This window comes from Leptosomus discolor, chromosome 1 (assembly GCF_034619465.1).
Source record: "Leptosomus discolor isolate bLepDis1 chromosome 1, bLepDis1.hap2, whole genome shotgun sequence".
Classification (NCBI taxonomy): domain Eukaryota; kingdom Metazoa; phylum Chordata; class Aves; order Leptosomiformes; family Leptosomidae; genus Leptosomus; species Leptosomus discolor.
In genome coordinates, this window is record NC_141391.1 from 1,874,086 (window position 1) to 1,894,714 (window position 20,629).

The window sequence follows — 20,629 nt, forward strand, 5'->3', positions numbered from 1 at the left end:
CACCGACACCTCTCCATCAATTATTGCATATTTTCATCTTTATTTCCTTTAAAATTGGATGCAAGAATTCCTTCACCACGTCCAATCCTTTCAAACACTTTCAAGCTCGCCTCTGAACGACCCCGTTGGCCACAGCTCCGCTTTACCTGAGAGCGGTGAGAAGCGAAGCGCGTGACGACAGCGACGACGGGTCCATCTTTGCCGCCCGATGCGCGTTCCCTTCTGCTCCCTGGAGGGATTCGTGAAATCGGCGCACGTTCTGCATGTGCTCTTCGTGACGAGGCGTGCGTGGACCAGGGGGACCAGTTCTGCTGGAAACAGGCCTACGTTTGACAACAGAAAGGAGGCTGAAACCTCTGGTGGTTGGGGATTCTCCGTTGGCAGACTTTTCTCGTCTTTAAATGCATTCAAGAGCCACCCACGGAGGAAGCCAGTTCTTCCCAGTGCCATCAGGAATGGCATTTTCTCTTTCAGATTTGCATTAAAATCAAGTAAACTGTGACTACCCTCTCCCTGAGAAACTGTGATGCCTGCTGGGAGCTGCCGGCTGGTCAGAGCACGTAACGGTGGGTCACGGTCCCTCTAAACTTCAAAGACACATCCAGGTAAAGTACCACCTCCGAAATACGCTAAATAAACAAACCAGGAACTAAAACGCTCTCTCACACGTTGCTAGTTAAATATACAAACACTGGTGCCTGTTTTAAGGGACAGAAAGCAGGAATTGCCGCAGGAAATCCAATGGTCCTAGTCCTGGAATGTGCAATACTGCAGCACTTCACCAGCTGTCATTCACCAGCCATGGACAGGAGTTATGGCAAAATAAAGGGGATTTATCAGTAATATTATATTACTGATAATCAGATTATTCTAACTTGTAGTTATTATCCTTATTAAACCTAAAAACAAATACAAACACAACCCTTATTCTTAGAAAGGCCTGGAAGAAGTACCTGCCAGTTTTAGCAACGGCACAGTGTAAATCCTGATGTAGAAGGGTGTAAACAAAAAAAAAATCAGGAAATACCAGTGAGAAGAAAAAGAACATTTGGGTTTTGTAGAAAAGAACCTGTCTCAGGATTGCTGTCTCCTGGGTCACCCTCTCACTGGTAAAGGGAATTTGGTATCATTTTTAAGCCCAAACGCAGGTAAAGACCTTTGAGAGGGTTTAATATTTTTCCAGCAGAGTCAATCGGCTTCAGCTAGGTAGATTTCTGAGCCCTGAAAATAATTAAAATGGTTGATAGCCAGTGGACTTACCGCTCTCGAGTAGGAACACTGACTTCCTTTGACAAGGTGTTCAACATCCGCTTGGAAAAGCTCGCAGTATTACTGGGAAGTGCTGGAGAGCTGGCCTTCACCTAGAATAAAGAGGAACACTGCACACAAGTCTTCCACAGCAAGAAAAGGGAGAAATTATAGTATCTAGCTGAGCTAGCAAACAAAACCTCAGGTTTTCTACATAGTTTTACATTTTCAAAGGATTTTCCAGCACTGAGCCAAAGTACTATTTCACAACTCTTATTTCAGGAACATTTGTTAATTCCCCCCAAACTACTGAAGAGTAAACTGACGGGCAGTAGAGTATAGGGGCTCCAAAACATGTGTATATCACACGCCAGCCTAACTGGAAAGCCTAGAGAATAAAACAACCCCACAAGAAACAGCAAATCTTCCCGAAAAAGATTTCTGCCAAATTAGAAATTTCCTAACCAACACAAGGCTGAATTCACAGTACGTTTTTAGGCGTCAGCCGCCACCCAAAGCGGCAAACACAACAACGCCAGGCTCCCAGACATCCAAAACCACAGAATATTCTCCTAACAATAATAAAAAAAACCCCAAACACAACCGAGTGAAGCCACTGGAGGTGATCACGACCCAGGTTTGAACGAGTGCTGTAACTGGCACTGGCCTGCAGCTACCAGGGAAACACGGAGCAGCGTTCTTCACCGAGGAACTCAGTGTTTCTGGTGTATTTACACAGGCTGATCCACCACAGCACCGTGAATTTGCTGTGCTCGCTCCTTCTCTCAGAAACCCCCCGAGCCAGGGCTGATTACGAGGGATCTGATCAGACATGCACAGGGGAAGAAACCGCAGCACGTACTGAAGGACTTGGTGGCTGGGTCCGGATCCTTGCCTGCCTTTCTTCTCTCAGATTATTTATGTTCTGAAGAGGGGAAACTGCCACTTTGATCTGCCCTCGGCACTGGCCACTGAAGTCCGTAATATTGTACCACCCGCACACGAGCTGGAAGCCAGAAAGAAGAGGAGAAAGGTCCACCGACGCAAACCCGATCACTCGCTCAGTCTCTGGGGGAGAAGAACACAAAGCACACATCCATTTAAACGGCCTGCAAGCCAGACATGGTCAGGAACGCTAAAAATCAGTTATACAGCCCTTGAAACGCGTCTACACTTCACAGGGAAAGACGTAACACTGGAAAAAATGGTTTAAAAGCTGACAGCTCTCATGAGGTAAAGAGCAAGTAAAGAGTGGAACAAAAAAGGTGGAGGAAATAGAGAGTGGAGTTTAAGATGAGACTCAGATTTTGATTGTTAACATGCTTCAAACTAAGAGACCTATGAGACCGAGAAGCAGGAAAAATTGTTTCAAGCAGTGAAACCAGCTTCCTCCCTAAAGATCTGCCAAAACAGGCGGCCCCGCCGCAGGTGCTGCTGACCTGAACATCTACGTCGGCAAGAATTCGCAGCAGAACGAGTGCCTTGCTGCAGGGGTGAGGCACGAGGGTTATTTACCCTGTGCAACACGTAATCAGAAGAAGTAGTTGAACAAGGGCTGTAATAAAGGGAAAAATATTCGGCTAAAAATGTGCTCGAAATGAGAGACAATCAGTGACTTGACAAAATCAGCCTGGAGGCCAATCCAGGGACCTCAGCAAATGCCCTCCGCCCCTGGAATTGCGTTCTCCCTTCAGAAACTGCTGCTTCTTCCCTCTTCTCTTTGCCAAAACTTTGAAAAATGCTGGTTTGTCATTACACGTTCGTCTTTTCTGTCTCGCAAATTTATCTGAAGCGCAGAACAAACAATCCTGTCCAAGAGGAGGATGTTGTTTGCATTGCATTAGCAGTTACACTCCGCTAAAAACGTCCCTGCAGAGACAATGAAAGACCAGGGCAGGGAGAGGGATTGCAGGAGACTCGCTGTGTACACACAGCACAACACAGAGAAAGGACGAGTTACACAGGGAGTTTATTTTGGAGCGAGAAACCAGTCAGCTGAACTTTAATGTGTAAAAGGAAAGAAATAAACCCCAGCATTTTAAAGATCATATTCTAGCAGTTTGAATGGAAGCAGAGCTGCCTTCCCAACAACACACACACAGATTTTTGCGCTTGCTTGGACCAATAAAATACTGGAGGACGTATAACAAACCAAGGAAACACCAGTTTGAACCGTTAGCAGCATCTTCCATCATTTAACAATGTTTATTGTTAAATAACAGGCTGCAGGCTCAGCAAAAACGCTTACAAAAAGCTTCCACGTTGCATGGTGTGAAACCCCAGGCCTTCAACTCCCCCAGCGAGCGCTGAGCCTGGATACAGGAGGGGCTGTTCAAACACATCCATGCCACTGTAACGGTATTTGACTACAACTGGCTGGCCACGCTTCAGCCAGCTGCGGAGACGACAAACAGCGTGTGAAAGGCACAGGAAGGAATTCCCGTCACTAGGAAAACCCAACCTCTAAAATACCGCCGAATGACAAACGGAAATACAAACGAACCAGACCTCGCTGGGTGATTAATGGGGTAAAGGAGGATGCCGAGGGGCAGGAAATCAACGGGTATTTATCTCCAGCACTCTTAGTTCAGGGGATCTTCCAGTTCAGTTCAGGGGATCTTCCAGTTCAGTTTAAGGGATCTTTTACTTACTTTAGGGGATCTTTTACTTACTTTAGGGGATCTTTTACTTACTTTAGGGGATCTTTTACTTACTTTAGGGGATCTTTTACTTACTTTAGGGGATCTTTTACTTACTTTAGGGGATCTTTAAGTTTAGGGGATCTTTAAGTTTAGGGGATCTTTTACTTTAAGGGATCTTTTAGTTTAGGGGATCTTTTACTTTAAGGGATCTTTTAGTTTAGGGGATCTTTTACTTTAGGGGATCTTTTACTTTAGGGGATCTTTTACTTTAAGGGATCTTTTAGTTTAGGGGATCTTTTACTTTAAGGGATCTTTTACTTTAGGGGATCTTTTACTTTAGGGGATCTTTTACTTTAGGGGATCTTTTACTTTAAGGGATCTTTTACTTTAGGGGATCTTTTAGTTTAGGGGATCTTTTACTTTAAGGGATCTTTTACTTTAGGGGATCTTTTAGTTTAGGGGATCTTTTACTTTAAGGGATCTTTTACTTTAGGGGATCTTTTAGTTTAGGGGATCTTTTAGTTTAGGGGATCTTTTACTTTAGGGGATCTTTTACTTTAGGGGATCTTTTAGTTCAGGGGATCTTTTAGTTTAGGGGATCTTTTAGTTTAGGGGATCTTTTACTTTAGGGGATCTTTTAGTTCAGGGGATCTTTTAGTTTAGGGGATCTTTTAGTTTAGGGGATCTTTTACTTTAGGGGATCTTTTACTTTAAGGGATCTTTTACTTTAAGGGATCTTTTACTTTAACATACCTTTTGGTTTAAGGGGTCTTTTAGTTTATGGTACCTTTTAGTTTAAGGGATCTTTACAATTCCACGCTCCAATTTACTGAACAGAATTTATTTTCCCTGTATTCAAACCAAGTCACCCACGGAAAGGGAGGCAGAAAAGACAAGTTTGCCCTACAGACGTCACCTGCTTTATGCCACACTTTGAAGACCAAGGTTTGCTGCGGATCCAGCAGAAGCTCTTTGGATAATCTGTTAGGAACAAAACCAGAATTTGTTAGGGAAAGTGGGAAAAAAGAGTGAGTCCAGTAACATGCCTCTGGAGATTCAATGCCATTGCATCCAGACAAATCCGATTCTTTCTGGAATCACGGGGGGAGGCGGCAAAACAACAAAACTCCAAATCATTGAGCCCTCAAAAGCATGACTAACTTCACGCGGTTTGGGCTTTTGCTGCTTCAAGAAGTATTTCCCTCTCCTCATTCTTGGTGTAAATTTAAAAGAGAGGACAATAAAACCACGACGAAACGGAAACAACAGTTTCTCTCACGACTCAGTGATACAGGGACAGCACAGCAGTGGGGTTATGGCTGAACCCGGTAGTGTTTGAAGTTGATTTCTGGAAAAAAAACCCAAACTGGAAATCGAGGGGTCATATGTAGAACAGCTTTTAAGTGGCTTGAGGCAATTCAGACACGACTGTGAGCATAAGCAACCCCTGAAGCAAAACTTTTAACCTTCAGCTACCAGGCGCTCAGTGGTTTCATCTTCGTATTACAGGTTCCCTAAAGCCAACAACCCGACTCAGCAGTCTGGCAGAAAAGCCCACTCCCCTGCAGGCACTGCTATACACTTGTGATTGCCAAAATAAATGCAGTCTCCTTTCTTGTTGCCTGTAACACGCTTGTTCCACCTAGTTTAGAAAATTTTGGCTACTGCTTCGGCGTTAATTTCAAATCTGGTATAGAAACACCGGAGAAGCCACAAGGTCACAAACGCAGGTTACTACTGAGTACGACTCGATCTGCTGAGGCTCCCTGGAGTGGTCAATTCATCTGCTCTGATTTAGGCTCAGATATCTAAGTCCAGCCTATGTTCCCTACGGTATTTTGGCGGTTGCTGGCGAGAAACAGGCGCCCTCAGGGAAGTTTGGCCTCAGTTGGGTCTCTGAGTGACTCACTGGCTGCAGGCGCCTGCGTCTCTCCCGTGACTGCAGAGGAAGCCACGGCTGAACGGCTCCGAGTCAGGAACCTTCCAGATATATAAAGTTACGGTAGGGGAACCCAAATGGAGAGCCTCGGTCCTGAACCAGGGCGTAACATCTAAGCATGAAACAAAGAGAAACATATAGAAAACGCCAACAAATCGGACCGAGTCTTGCTTAACCTTCCCTAAAGTCCTTTAGCAATCAGAAGCCCCTTCCTCTGGACGGGGAAACTAGAGATGAGCAGAAGCAGACTGACCCACCCAAGGCCTTCAGCCAAAATACAACGCAGCAAGGTTCAGTGCACGTCCAACCGCCCTTCCTCACGTCAGCTTCAAGGCCGAGCCTCCACTTTTTCACCTAATCTACGCACAGGGCGGTGTAAAACATGGCACCGAGCATTTTTAGCTGAGAGCACAGGCCTGGGATGTAGAGAAGCACCCTTTCCAAACTGGGTCGGTCCTTTTCACACCTAGCCTGGCTGTCAGATCCGAAGCGCGTCTGTGCGAGCCCACATCGCTCACCTGGCTTGTTGCTGAAAGTCCCAGACCGGTGAGTCCGTATTTTCTATCACTGAAGTGGTTATCGGAGCCTCTGCACCAGCAACAACAAACGACACGCAGCTACTGGGTGCTGTAACTTCACGTTCTGTCAAAGGACTCCCTAAAACGATACAGAATTAAATACAGATTTGTCATTAATAATTTAAAAGAGAGTATCTAAAGGCAGTTCAGCAATTAAAAACAGATCATTAACAAAGAAATCCACCATCTAGGAAACATGCCATCGGTGTAGATGAAAACACTTTATATTTACAATGGGAACAAATACTACATGAACCTTTTACAGAGCAGAAACTGGAACATTCAAGGGACAAACAGAGAAACGATTTGCCTGAGATCACCTGAGAAGTCGGAGGCAAAGAGAGGAACAAAACCCAGGTCCCTGCTCCAGTGCTTGATCTGCCCTCCGCGCCGAACCACGGAGTCTGGCAGCCCTAGCTGCAAACACAGCAAACACCCAGCCTGACAAAAGGCAGTTTGACTTCCCAGCTGGATTGCCAAGGGGAAGCTTGCTTGTGAGGACCGAATAAGAAAACGCACAGTCGGTGTTAATGACACCCAAGGATTAATACACTTTTTTACAGCCTTTAGTAGTTCATCTCAGACAGATGGAAATCGTTGGAGAAACTCAACATCCCTGCAAGGCAGAAACAAGAATCAAATGCAATGCACCAGTGAAAGCTTCACAAGACTCCTTGTGTAAAAGTAGCTCAGGGCTGGGACCGTAAGCATTTTCTCCCTCGTTCATCCTGAAATAACCTGGAGAAAGGTTTGGGAGTAAACAGGTAACAAATTAACTAGTCTGACTTTGGGAGGAGTGGCTGCCACCCCAGGGGGCTGTGCTGCCACCCAGCGAGAGCTGGACAGGCTGGAGAGCTGGAGGGGGAGACGTTTGATGAACGGCAACAAGGGCAAGTGTGGAGTCTGGCATCTGGGCAAGAACCACCCCATGTCCCAGTACAGGCTGGGGCTGAGCTGTTGGAGAGCAGCGTAGGGGAGAGGGACCTGGGGGTCCTGGTGGGCAGCAGGGTGACCATGAGCCAGCAACGTGCCCTCGTGGCCAAGAAGGCCAGTGGCATCCCGGGGTGTATTGGGAGGGGGTGGTCAGTAGGTCCAGAGAGGTTCTCCTCCCCCTCTCCTCTGCCCTGGTGAGACCCCATCTGGAATAGTGTGTCCAGTTCTGGGCCCCCCAGTTCAAGGACGGGGAGCTGCTGGAAAGAGTCCAGTGCAGAGCCACAAAGGGGATGAAGGGGGTGGAACATCTCCCTTGTGCTGAAAGGCTGAGGGAGCTGGGTCTGTTCAGCTTGGAGAAGAGGAGACTGAGGGGTGACCTCACCACTGGTTATCAACACGTAACGGGCGAGTGTCAGGAGGACGGAGCCGGGCTCTTCTCGGTGATGGCCGGTGACAGGACAAGGGGCAACGGGTGCCAGCTGGAGCACAGGAGGTTCCACAGGAACATGAGGAAAAACTCTTTCCCTGGGAGGGTGGCAGAGCCCTGGCACAGGCTGCCCAGAGAGGTGGTGGGGTCTCCTTCTCTGGAGACATTCAAACCCGCCTGGACGCGTTCCTGGGTGACCTGCTCTGGGTGGTCCTGCTCTGGCAGGGAGTTGGACTGGGTGATCTCCAGAGGTCCCTTCGAACCCCGAACATTCTGTGATTCTGTGACTTAAATGGGTATGGTTGCACTTAGAGGCAGAGAATTTATCACCAGAGGAACACCAGGTCAAATTAAGGGATGAAGGTAGTTGTTCCCTCGATGCTGACGGATATTACGGATTAGAGATTGCCGAAAGGAAAATGCAGAAATTATGCAATCACCTGCCCTGAATTACAGCCTAAAAAGGAGGGGGGATGCTTAGGGCCCCTTCCCTTCTGCATGTGACTCTTTGTGCAGGCTCGGACTGTCTTAATCATGTTCTCATTTGTGAGATTCATTTGCTGCAGTGTATCACGGCTTGTAAAGCTGCAACTGCTTACAGGGCTGTTCAGATGGTGAATCTGTAGCTGGCAAAACCTGCTAGGAGAAATGGACTTAGCCAAGGGGAAACAAGGTCAGACTTTGCAACCAGCTATCCCTCAGTTGTTACACATTCCTCCCTCCTTTCTGCTTTCTAAGGACTCAGCATGTGGCTTTGGACTTTTCCAAGACCTTGCTGTCCAGAATGATCAAAAAACTGATGAGTATGAGTCTGATTTAACTAAAAATATTGCTTTTTTCTCCTGAAGTCTGATTCTTTGTGAAAATAGCACAGCATCACAGAATGGCAGGGGTTGGAAGGGACCTCTGGAGATCATCCACTCCACCTCCCCTGCCAGAGCAGGATCACCTAGAGCAGATCACACAGGAAGGCATCCAGGCGGGTTTTGAATGTCTCCAGAGAAGGAGACTCCACAATCTCTCTGGGCAGCCTGTTCCAGTGCTCTGTCACCCTTAATGTCAAGAAATTACAGCATTTCTCAAGTGTTAGCTTGCTCTTCTTCTAGCAAAAGGAAAACCTATAATAGGAAGAATTGTTGGCTCCAATAAGAAAGCTCAGCCATCATCGAAGGAGCTGGATTTAGCTGAGCAACTCCCGGTGCCTGAACTCAGCAAAGAAGTTACGCTTAGAAACGGTAGTTTTATCCTGCTTTATAAAAGCAGTATCTGAAAGATGAAGCGAGAGAAGGAACTGAGGTGTGAGACCTGACGGTTCAGGACGTGTTAAAACACAAAAGCTTTAAGCTTAGGGCACCTCCTGCGTGACACGGTCCGGACTGGCAGCGTAACGTGCCGATGGCTACCGCAGCTAGAAGAAAATTAACAGACATCTGTTCCCCGGGGGATGTGAGAACTGTGCAGAAAAAGATGAAAAACGTGGCAGGAAGAGGTTAGCAACGGCAGATTAAAGTGACTTCAGCTCCTGAAAAGACGCGTGGTAAATTCTGCTCTGATATTGTTCAAAGCACCGCTCAAAAGAGTTAGAGCAAGGACAGAGAAAAAACTTGTTGGCTTGAACTTCTGCACTTTGTAGGGCTTCTGCATTTCTGTAGAATTAATTTCATTCCTTTCCAACGTTAGGGAATGTAGGCTATTTCTCTTTTTTTATATCATTTGGAAGATGAAGAAAAAGAAAACAGGAAAATTGACTTTAGACCATGAAAAATCCGAAGAGGCTTGGGGAAACAATTTTTATCTTCACTCAAGTTTCTGAAAAGTGTGTATCTTAAGTAATTCTTCCAAAATTGCGGGAAGTTTATAATCCTGGGCTGGAAATGTATTCCAGCCTTTTTATCTGTAACACAATAATGAAATTGTTATCGTGAAGAGCGAAAATTCTTTGTGAAAGCAGCTTATAAAGCGCTTGTTTCAGTGTATCAGCTGCCTTGCAGTTAAAGGCCTTGCATTCTAAACATCCCCTGAAATGGGAAGCTGTTTGAAGATGGCAATATTGCAATAGCGTACACCATCAAATGAAACCTCCTTTTGGCCTTCAAAACCTTTCCAGTAGCAAACGATGTTGCCTCAGCTTTCCAAAGACTATGAATTGCAGAAGATCAAAGAATCCTTAGAAAAAAAGGCATCTGTGGGGCTCAGCAGGTATCAGAATTACTTACACTTAAATCACGGCTTATATTTGACTCTTTTAGTCGTCTTATCGCGCCATAAGGTGCTGAGTGTTCCTTTCTGGCACATCACCTGGACTGTGAAACAGTTGATGTTGACAGAGACGTTTCCAGTAACCTCACCTCGGGTCAGTTCCTTCCTCCTGTTTGTATTTGGGAACGTGCCACGGCCCAAACAAGACCAGATCCCTCCACGGGCTAAGCAAACGCCAAGGCACGCAGTGCTACAGGTGCCCAGGGTGAAGGGAGAGGGTCCTGATGCGTTTCAAAAGGGTTTAACTCATCTTTAACAGAGAGATTCACTTACAGCCTGCAACTGGAGGGAAAGCGGCCCCAAAAACCTGCCCACTCACCACGCGTGTGACCTGGCTGGGCAGCAAGAAGCGAACATCACCTGCTCGGGAGGAGTATTTGAATACACTTTGCATAAATTTAAAAGCAAAGGGCAATTCTTTGGTGACCCCCAGCATCGTGACTAGCCACCCAACCGCGATTCCCACTCTACGGAGCGGGAGGCAGCGTGTCAAGCCCGGGTGAGCTCAGACTGCTCTGCCCTTACGTTGCCCTTCCTCGCTGCTGTGTCTGGCAGCCCCCAGATAGCACAGGGAAGCCAGCTTTACAAACTGATTATGTGCTAAAAATGCAAATTTGCAGGAGTTGCTGAGATAGGAGTGTCTGGGGGTGAAGTTATTCAGATAATGCTTAACTTCAGAATTCAGCTGTCATCTGTAACAGCGAACATTATTTATATTGGGGATTTTATTAATAGAGATAAGCTGGAGAGTTTAACCTCCTGCTTCCCCTGTACTTAGAGAACAATGCAATGCTCTCGGGGTTGCAACACTATGAAGCCAAGTTCAGAGCCCGTCACATCCATTCGCTGGGCCAGAGTAAGCTGGAGGATTTGTTTTTAAATTGCTCCATGCAGTACCTGTGAGGAACAGATCTTGGAAACAAGAAGAAAGGAAAAGGGGGGGGGGAAAGAAGAAAGGAAAAGGGGGGGGGGGGGAAAGAAGAAAGGAAAAGGGGGGGGGGAAAAAGAAGAAAGGAAAAGGGGGGGGGGGAAAAAGAAGAAAGGAAAAGGGGGGGGAAAAAAGAAGAAAGGAAAAGGGGGGGAAAAAAAGAAGAAAGGAAAAGGGGGGGAAAAAAAGAAGAAAGGAAAAGGGGGGGAAAAAAAGAAGAAAGGAAAAGGGGGGGAAAAAAAGAAGAAAGGAAAAGGGGGGGAAAAGAAGAGAAAGGAAAAGGGGGGGGAAAGAAGAAAGGAAAAGGGGGGGGAAGAAGAAAGGAAAAGGGGGGGGGAAAGAAGAAAGGAAAAGGGGGGGAAAAGAAAAGAAAAGGGGGGAAAAAAAAGAGAAAGGAAAAGGGGGGGAAAGAAGAGAAAGGAAAAGGGGGGGAAAAGAAGAGAAAGGAAAAGGGGGGGAAAAGAAGAGAAAGGAAAAGGGGGGGAAAAGAAGAGAAAGGAAAAGGGGGGGAAAAGAAGAGAAAGGAAAAGGGGGAAAAAAAGAACGGAAAAAGGAAAAAAAGAACGGAAAAAGGAAAAAAAGAACGGAAAAAGGAAAAAAAGAACGGAAAAAGGAAAAAAAGAACGGAAAAAGGAAAGGGTGGTGGCGGTGATGTTACCTTTCAAACTCAGATGCATTGCTCTTTCCACAAGGATATTGACAGCAACGGTGTTTTCCAGAAACATCACCTCCTCTTCTTGCGGTTTGCCGTTGGCCATTTCTGACCCGAGGCTGTCCAGCTCCTGACTCTGCTTTTCAGAGCCCTGGTGGCTCCCGTCAGGTGCTTCCTCCGTGCCTTCGTCTTCGCTGCTGCTGTATTCCTCAGCCCCCTGAAGCCTGCTGGGCAGAGCAGCAGCAGCAGCGGGAGAAAGGACGACGTGAACGCGTACAGCAGCTCCGGCCAGGTTGGCAGCGTTGCATCGGAACAACGGATAAACCCCTGTAAGAGAATCCAGAACCAACCAGCTGAACGAGGCAAATCGAAACTGGGATCTTGGGAAACAGCTGGTACAGCTCGTGATAGTAAAGATCTCGCATCAGACCAGCAGAATGAAGTTTGATTTTCAGTGTAATTTCCACACAAGGTATCACCCAGCGCACTGGCAGAAGCATCAGCCTTGTAAAGGTTAAAACAGGGACCAACTCCCCAAATTGGGGACACTCTCATTTTCCCCCTGGCAGCTCAGATCAGCATTTTAAAGCACATCAACTTCCTGAAAGCCCTGGGAATAGTGTCTCCGCATAATTTTATATACATATATGGAGAATACATCATATAAGAAGCAGAAACATAGGGTTTAGCTCCCGTTCCTTCTCCTTTCCCTGAGCGTACCCAAAATCCACAAATCCACCTGCAAGCTGGTGGCTGATGGATACCACGTAGATGACAGAAGCCCTGTAACCAAACAAAGCAGAAGTTTCCACGCCTCCTCCGTGCTCAGTCATCTGCTGACTGCAGGCCTTCAGCCTCCTTGAGAGACATTCCTCTTGCTGCTTCTCACTCTATTGTGATGCCCGGTTTGGGCTAAACCAGAACTAATTCTGCTTCAGGGCTTTAACTTTTCAGCTCATTCCCCCCCAACTGACGGCCCTGTCTGAACCAGCAGCACGTGTCCCCAGCCAGGGACTGCTCCCAGCAGTGCCAACCCCTGAGGGTCACAGCCAGCCCCAAGGGATGGGCTGCAGAGAGGCCCTGCCTGGGACTGGTTCTTGGAGCCACCAAGGTCACTGCTGAGTCTTGTGCCCGTGTTGGGCTGCGGGAGGGAAAAGGGTCCCCAGCCCGAAAAAGGCCGCCCCTGCAGGGAGGAGCCAACCGGCCAGGGGACCCAACCCTGACCCACCGAGTGTTCCACCCCACGGACGGCACGGTCAGTGCAAAGCTGAGGGGTCCCCAGGGTCAAGCTCTCTCCTTCGGTGGCGACACCTGAGGAGGGCTCTGTCTGTCCTTCTGTCGTCCATCCCGCCCCGTGCGTCCCTGAATCCAGGGCCTGAGCCCAGCTCCTGCCTCCCGTCCCTGTCTGCTGCCCAGTCCAGCCTGGGACTGCCCCAGTGCCAGCCCTGCAGCGTGGGGGGGACGGGTCGTCATCGGGGTGGGGGCAGTTGGGTTCGGTATTGGGGCTGTATCTATTTGTACATATTGTAGAGATTTCATTATTCCCTTATTCTTATTCTTGTCTTTTCTTTTATTGTTACTGTTCCATTAAAGCTGTTTTAGTTTCTTTTCCAAACCGTAAAGTCTCTCTCCCTTGTTCTCTCTCCTTTTCCCTTTTGGGAGGGCAGAGGGGTTCATAGAGAGGGTCTGCCATTTGTTAGTGGCCAGCCCAGCCTCAGACCGTGACAATTCTGAAGAAACATTCTTCATCAGTCCATGCAGGCTAATTGCTCTATCACTGATCATTGCTGCCAATTCTGCGCTCAGTTAAACCCGCTAGGTTTTGAATTCAGAGAAGCGAGTTTAACCTTGTTGATCTTCCCTGAAAGGAGGAGTGGAGCGTGGGTTGCACACAGGACAAAACAAAGCTGTAAATATCTTGCTTAGAGCGACTAGAGAAGTAACCGAACTAAAACGTCAACAAAGAGGAATGAAACATGGCAGCGCTCTCTCGGAACTTACCACTAACGCTTCGTGTTGTCCCTGACCGCTCTGCTAACGCTGCGAGGTCGACGTAGGCGGATCCAACAAGGCGGTCTGTATCGAGTGGTCTTTCCACATCGTTTTCCTGACCATACGCCCACCACACCTGGATTTCTAATTTCTCCTCTCTGAAGAACCAAAGCAGCCCTTGGCTCCTTCTGAGAGTCACCTTGTGTGGCTTCTTGAAGTTCACGGTAACGTTCTTTGCGTCGTCACTCAATTTTGGCCTCCGAAGCAACGTCCACGTGGCCTCCTGGTTATACAGCTTGTACCGGAGGTAGCAGTACGTGCTGTCGTTGAGCTGCCTCTGGCCTGCCAGCAGCACGCAGTGGACGGGCAGCCAGACCCTTGGCGTTGAGATGGTCACAGTCGCTGGACTGGCAGCCTGCTCCCCCTCGGTGCTGTCACCCAGCCTGCCTTCGGGGCTCTCCTCGCCGTCCCACCCCAAGAGCCGAGCGGCCTCCAAAACGCGCTCTCTGTCGCGCTGATGAGCGAAGGTGACAGAAAGTTCCAGTCCGCCCACCACGGCCGGCATGACGTCCGTGCAGCGCGAAGGCATCAGATCTTCAGAGAGGGTAACGGGGTACCAGCCTGTAATACCTTCAGGAGAAAAGATCATAACTGGATTTATCCTGCTGTTTGAAAACACCAGTAAAGGATTTCCTGCTCTCTGGTCGTTAGTCCAGGACCAGCACTTGAAGTGTTTCCTTCCTGTGAACGTTTGGAATTTGTCAAACGATTTCTAACCTGGAAAAGCAGCAAACTGTTAGACCTCAGAAAACCTCGTGGTAGTTCTGATCCCAAAGGCATTTTACTTTCCATTTCAGGAACGATACTCATTTTCCAATGAAACTATATCCCATGAATCTCCAATTATAAAATTAGGCATTCTCATTTCCTTCCTCCTGTCTTCCCATTAAAAATAAACCTAAAACTTTATGTTGGAGAAAATGACCACTATATTGAGATTAAAGCAGAAATAACCAAGGTAATAATGAAAACACCACTATTATAAGACACAATCATCACAAACTAACACTGGATAGAGGAGGTCTTTTATATTTAGTTCTAAAAAAAGTTAATCCAACTGCTTTCTAACTTATTTAAGCCTTTGTTTCCAGCTTTGACATCTGAAAAAGCAATCACTGGTCCTCCACTGAACACCACCACTCCTGGACTTTCCATCTTAATGTAGAAAATAAACAGCACTGAATAAAATACTACGGAGGTGTTCTGGTTTTAGCTGGGATGGAGTTCAATTTCTTCATAGCAGCCTCAGAATATTCATTCAGCTACCACACCCTGGAAACAGATCTTCAAACAAGCACCTTTATATGAGTTTTCTAATACAGGATTTTTAATGAAGAAGTGGGCAATGTCTGAAAGAACTTTGGTCTAAAAAAAAACCCAGCCCAAACACAAAAACCCCAGGAAAAGTGTTTTAAGGATTTACAATAGCATTCACCCAGAAGGTCAGCAGCGTAGCGCCGCTGTATTACCTGATCTTCTTCTCAGCAGGTCTCTGGTTGGAATTGTGACTGTCCCAAGAAGATAATCTCTTGATGTCCGAGCTGCCAATGTTTCAGGGGCTGGAAAAGAAATCATTTTGCAAATACACCAAACCGGAACGCAAGGTTTAAAACTGATTCAGCCAGCGTCTTCTTTGAAAGCAAGCTCTGTTTCCTCAAGAGCAAACAGCTCCGCTGTCGTGCTGAAAACACTTTTAACCCACGAAAAAGGACAAAGCCAAAACAAATTGCCCAGGACACACGAGGCCAAAATCCGTGAGAAAGGGAGGTGTGAACAAAACCTGTCCGTAGGCATTGCCGGTGCACGTTCAGGACAGGATCGTGCTCCACCACCACTGGAGAAACTTTCAGGGAATATTTCCAGAGATGAACATCGAGTAACCAACGGGGAGCTAGCGGTCGGTTACCCTAACAACGTGCCACTCCGGACTTTTCTCCCCCAGGAGTGAAAAACAACGTCATCTGTAGCTAAATTTTGTTTATAAAATAATTCCACAACACGTTGTTATGTCACAAAAGAATCCCACCCATCTGCCAGTGGATCGTTGGAGGATTTTAAGCTATTGTTCTTCCGAACCCTCATTACCTCTCATGAAGTGAGTGGAGGCAACAGGGTACGCACATACAAAGGGTGCTCCAAGAGTCAAGCACTAGCACTGTTAATTGCATTCTCTCTTCGTTGACGAGGTGATCTTAATCACCTCGAGTCTTATAAACCTTAACTCTTTGCACAAGGGGAACAGCCTCTCCCAAAGCCTCCTCTGAAGACCGTTTAGGTCATTACATCTGTCAGCAACTGCACAGAAGAGTCCCTGGAAGCACTCAAGGTCAGGTTGGACGGGGCTCTGAGCAACCTGAGCTGGTGGCAACGGCCCTGCTCACTGCAGGGGGGGTTGGACGAGATGATCTTGGGAAGTCCCATCCAACCCAACCCGTTCTGTGAGACTATGAACAGTCTCTCTGCTAAGCTGAAAACGAAGGGGATTGGATCATTCTGCAACAGGGTTTGGTCATCGTCATTTAGTCCTCCTTACCCGACTTGGTGCTCTGATGGTAGATAGAGAAGATGATATTGGCAGACTGCAAGAGTTCCCCCAGACAAGAGGCTTCTCCACCGCTTTTCTGAGTGATGAGGTTACAAGGAAACTCCAGGTGATGCTCAAACTCTGGGCAGAAAGTACAAGCCACAGCTCGTGTGTTGCGTCTCTCTGCCTCAGGCAGGAAGGAGAGGCGCACCGAGACATAAGCATTCACTCCCACACCCGCATAGTACTGGACCGAAGGGTTCTTCTGGGCCACAGCTCTTCGTTTAGCACGGAAAAAGAAAAGGAGAAAGAGAATGAGCGTAATGCACAAGGAATCTAGAAACCAGAGCGATTAAAGCAAAGGTTTCAAGTCTTCATGGTGAAAAGATGGGACAAAACAGCGGACGTGGCAGGTCAAAACAGCTGTGGGTTCTGGCTGCGTATTTCACCTTTTTTTTTTTTTTTCATCTGAACATGCTAGAAACAGGTACGAAAAGGTGAGAGTCACTATTCACAAGGGCCATCACTGCTGGCCGCGCTCTCTTCATTGTCAGGATCTGAGACCAAAGCGGTTGAGAAAGTGCTCACCGCCTTTAAAAATATCCCGTCCTGCAGAAAAGGCTGTAGGATAAAACCGCCCAGGGAACCTGCTCTAGGAGGAAGCAAAAGGCCAAGCCAGGTTATTTCGACAGACTAGTACTGACGAGCAAAGGGAGGTGACATTAGCAGTTGGAATTGTTTACAAGGGAAACAGGCCCAGGTATTACTCAGGTCATACACCTGAAGGATGAGGAGTCTGAGGTCATTCTGCTTTCTTAACTTCTCCGAGCACCACAGGGTCGTGATCCTCAGCTTACAGAGTCTACTTGAGTTGAGAGGGATCAGGAGCTCAGCAGCACTGAGCAAGGGTCACTGCTCTAGGACAGGAGCCATCCTTCTCTCACGGAATTGACCCCCTCTCGTCCAACCCTCCTTTCTTAACTCTTAAGAATCGCACGTTGGAGCTAAGTTCAGGTGACACCACGCGCTCAGAGCGGCAGCCTTCTGGGGAAAAGGAACATGTTTCATTTCCTAGTTAGTTTATCAACGTTTCCACAGCGGAACTCAAGCAAACAAACCTCAGCTAGCTTTTAAATAGCATCACTAACACCAAGATCCAACCCCCAAACAGGCACCGTTTTATATCAGCCAATTTTTGGTATCAGCTTTTGGCATAGAAAAATGCAGAAATGTAGGAAAATGTGCCCTTATAATCTTGAGCCTTCTGCAGAACGAATGCTACCGCACTGTACGGAAGCTTAAGGGACAAAAATAACCACTGATGTTCTTTATAAAGTTATTTTCACTTCTGATCAGAACCCGGCTTGAATTTCGGTCTCTGCAGATGGAAAGTTGGCCAGTTACAATTTGTTCTAAACTAGTGTCTCAGCCTGCTGCCTCCAGATAAAGCTATTTTAAGAGGAAAAATGTTCCGGTTAGAATTAGGCTTTACCTAGCTGCTGCTTGCAAACCAGCTGCTCGGTGTATTTGTACAGCAAGAGAAACAGCTTGAGCAGTTGTTCCCGCGGCTGTTTTCACGGACCGTTGGTATCTCACGCTCACATCAAGCAAGCCTGGAATAAATGAAACAAAGACAGGAAAGAAACGGTCAGCTTTTTTGTAGAGTTGCATCCAACAGAGTCAATACTTGTCTGAGAACAAAAGTCGCTTTATTAATGCAAAAAAGAATTCTGTATGAAATCCACTGAGGGGGACTGTGCAAGGCGCTGTACTTCAGCCAGAAGCCACGGCGTGATAGAGGAGGCACCGAAGGGAATTTTAAGGACTGCGGCCCGCAACCTGACCCACCGGCAGGCAGATCAGATGGGCTAACGGCTCCTTCTCCCGGGCAAACAAGCGGACGGCACGGTGAAAGCAGGAGAGGCCGCTCGACCCAGCCGCGCCCTCGTGTGTGCGTTCACTGCAACACCCACCAAACACCCGACCGCAGCACTTGCACACCGCTTGTTCACGGCGCTGCAGTGCCAACATCTTCAGAGAGACAGATTTGCTGCTGCTTGTCCTGCTTTGGGCTAAACCAGAACTAATTCTGCTTCAGGGCTTTAACTTTTCAGCTCATTCCCCTCCAACTGACGGCCCTGTCTGAACCAGCAGCACGTGTCCCCAGCCAGGGACTGCTCCCAGCAGTGCCAACCCCTGAGGGTCACAGCCAGCCCCAAGGGATGGGCTGCAGAGAGGCCCTGCCTGGGACTGGTTCTTGGAGCCACCCAGGTCACTGCTGAGGCTTGTGCCCGTGTTGGGCTGCGGGAGGGAAAAGGGTCCCCAGCCCGAAAAAGGCCGCCCCTGCAGGGAGGAGCCAACCGGCCAGGGGACCCAAACCTGACCCACCGAGTGTTCCACCCCACGGACGGCACGGTCAGTGCAAAGCTGAGGGGTCCCCAGGGTCAAGCTCTCTCCTTCGGTGGCGACACCTGAGGAGGGCTCTGTCTGTCCTTCTGTCGTCCATCCCGCCCCGTGCGTCCCTGAATCCAGGGCCTGAGCCCAGCTCCTGCCTCCCATCCCTGTCTGCTGCCCAGTCCAGCCTGGGACTGCCCCAGTGCCAGCCCTGCAGCGTGGGGGGGACGGGTCGTCATCGGGGTGGGGGCAGTTGGGTTCGGTATTGGGGCTGTATCTATTTGTACATATTGTAGAGATTTCATTATTCCCTTATTCTTATTCTTGTCTTTTCTTTTATTGTTACTGCTCCATTAAAGCTGTTTTAGTTTCTTTTCCAAACCGTAAAGTCTCTCTCCCTTGTTCTCTCTCCTTTTCCCTTTTGGGAGGGCAGAGGGGTTCATAGAGAGCGTCTGTCACTCGCTAGTGGCCGGCCCAGCCTCAGACCATGACACTGCTGCATGTGGCTAACAAAATAACCGAGGCACACTGAGCTCCTTCTCCAGCCCCAGCTCTTTTTTAGGGCTGTTTTTTCCAAGCAGCTCCCATTGCCCCAGCGGCCTTCCCAGAGCCGATGTTTTTACGACCCGAGGGCAGGAAGGCGTCTCTGCCCACACCACGTACCCCCAACAGCCCTTCCTCAGCTCTCCCATCCCCTGCCTTACATCGGAGCTCACCTACCGACCGCGGTTTATTTGGCCACTAAGCGGCTCAATACGCAGGGAGGGCTTTTTAAAACCTGTCGGGAGCTTGAGTGTTGCTCACGGTTAATCACTGACTCTTCACTAGGTATGGTGAGGGTGAAAGCTGGCAGGGAAACCACTCATGGCTGGGAGCAGTTTCCAGCCCAAATACCTATTTTTGTTTCCCTTGGCAGCAAATACACAGACCTTCTCTTTTACACATAAAGAGAGAACCCACGAGCCTCACCTGAAGACCGCAGATGAAATTCCTCTGAGGAATCAATCCTGGGGACTAAGGGAAGATTAAAAGTCTGGATCCCTATTTCTTCGCGGTGCTGCATGGTCACCATGGCACACAGGCGTGACAAAGGCAAGGTCCCTTTGGCAACCATCTGGTCTCTGACATTTGGGTAGTAATACCTGGTAAGGCACCAAGAAGCAGCATCAGCCATTCTGGTTTGATGATGACAACACGATCATCACTTCTCTCACGACTGCCCATAAGCCAACTTTAATTTGTGTGTCTTCAAACACTAGTTAGTCTCCCAAAAGCTAAGGGATAAACTCAACTTAATGAATTTCCACAGGAAAAAAAAAAAAAACAACCAGTAAGTGCTCAAGCAGACAATGCTACAAATATACTTTGGCACTAGTCCTAGCAAGTCAACCAGCAGAAACTCTCCCAAAAATTGGCATCCCAGAGAAAAACAAGAGAAGGATCTGCCACCAAACATTTCCACTCTCAGTTTCTATCAATAAATAAAGACGCTACTTGCAGAACAGATTTGTAGCACCAGTCTGTGAGTGTAAAAAACGACTCTAGACTGTTTCTTACCGTGCTGCTTGGCTTCAGACTCACCCTGAAGTGAGTTTTGGCGCTGTACCTCACGAACAACAGGTAGATGAGGAGAAAGGCATCCACTGGGATTTCAGCAGCAGTGACTGAGTAACGTGGTAGTGCCATAGAGTCGTGCTTTCCTTTCCGTTTTGGGACAATGCCTGAACATTAATCGACTGTTCGAGCTTTGGGTAGAGCACTGCCTGCCCAGTAGTCCCAACATCTTGGAATATTACACCCGTTGGTTTCTCCTTTTTCCCCCCTCATACTCTTCTAGGAGTCATTCAAGATGCTGACAGCACCACAGCAAGAACTCTCTTGCTGTGGAATCCGGCAGTCAGTATCTAATCTCCTTCCTAACGACGAGGAGCTGCTGGTAAGCTTTTCCCATTTCAAATACTGCAAACTGGCAAAAGGATGTTTACAGAATTCTTAAAAGGCTTCTGGCTCGGTAATTAGCTCCTTTCACCCAAAACTGCCTCAAGTTACCAGC

At 47.9% G+C, this 20,629-nt stretch overlaps 1 protein-coding gene across 1 annotated transcript in view; it reads right to left on the minus strand.

The window, feature by feature from the left end:
• The window catches only part of C2CD3 (C2 domain containing 3 centriole elongation regulator), a 55,597-nt gene that overhangs the window by 14,528 nt on the left and 20,440 nt on the right, over window positions 1–20,629 (minus strand). The window contains exons 19-29 of the mRNA XM_086481516.1: window positions 19,546–19,718; window positions 17,675–17,795; window positions 16,192–16,460; window positions 15,128–15,217; window positions 13,608–14,228; window positions 11,613–11,933; window positions 6,348–6,486; window positions 4,807–4,871; window positions 2,111–2,316; window positions 1,261–1,361; window positions 147–323 (exon numbers count right to left, since the gene is read on the minus strand). Of these exons, the coding sequence (XP_086337642.1) occupies window positions 147–323; window positions 1,261–1,361; window positions 2,111–2,316; window positions 4,807–4,871; window positions 6,348–6,486; window positions 11,613–11,933; window positions 13,608–14,228; window positions 15,128–15,217; window positions 16,192–16,460; window positions 17,675–17,795; window positions 19,546–19,718 (2,283 nt within the window). The remainder of the gene's footprint in view (window positions 1–146; window positions 324–1,260; window positions 1,362–2,110; window positions 2,317–4,806; window positions 4,872–6,347; window positions 6,487–11,612; window positions 11,934–13,607; window positions 14,229–15,127; window positions 15,218–16,191; window positions 16,461–17,674; window positions 17,796–19,545; window positions 19,719–20,629) is intronic.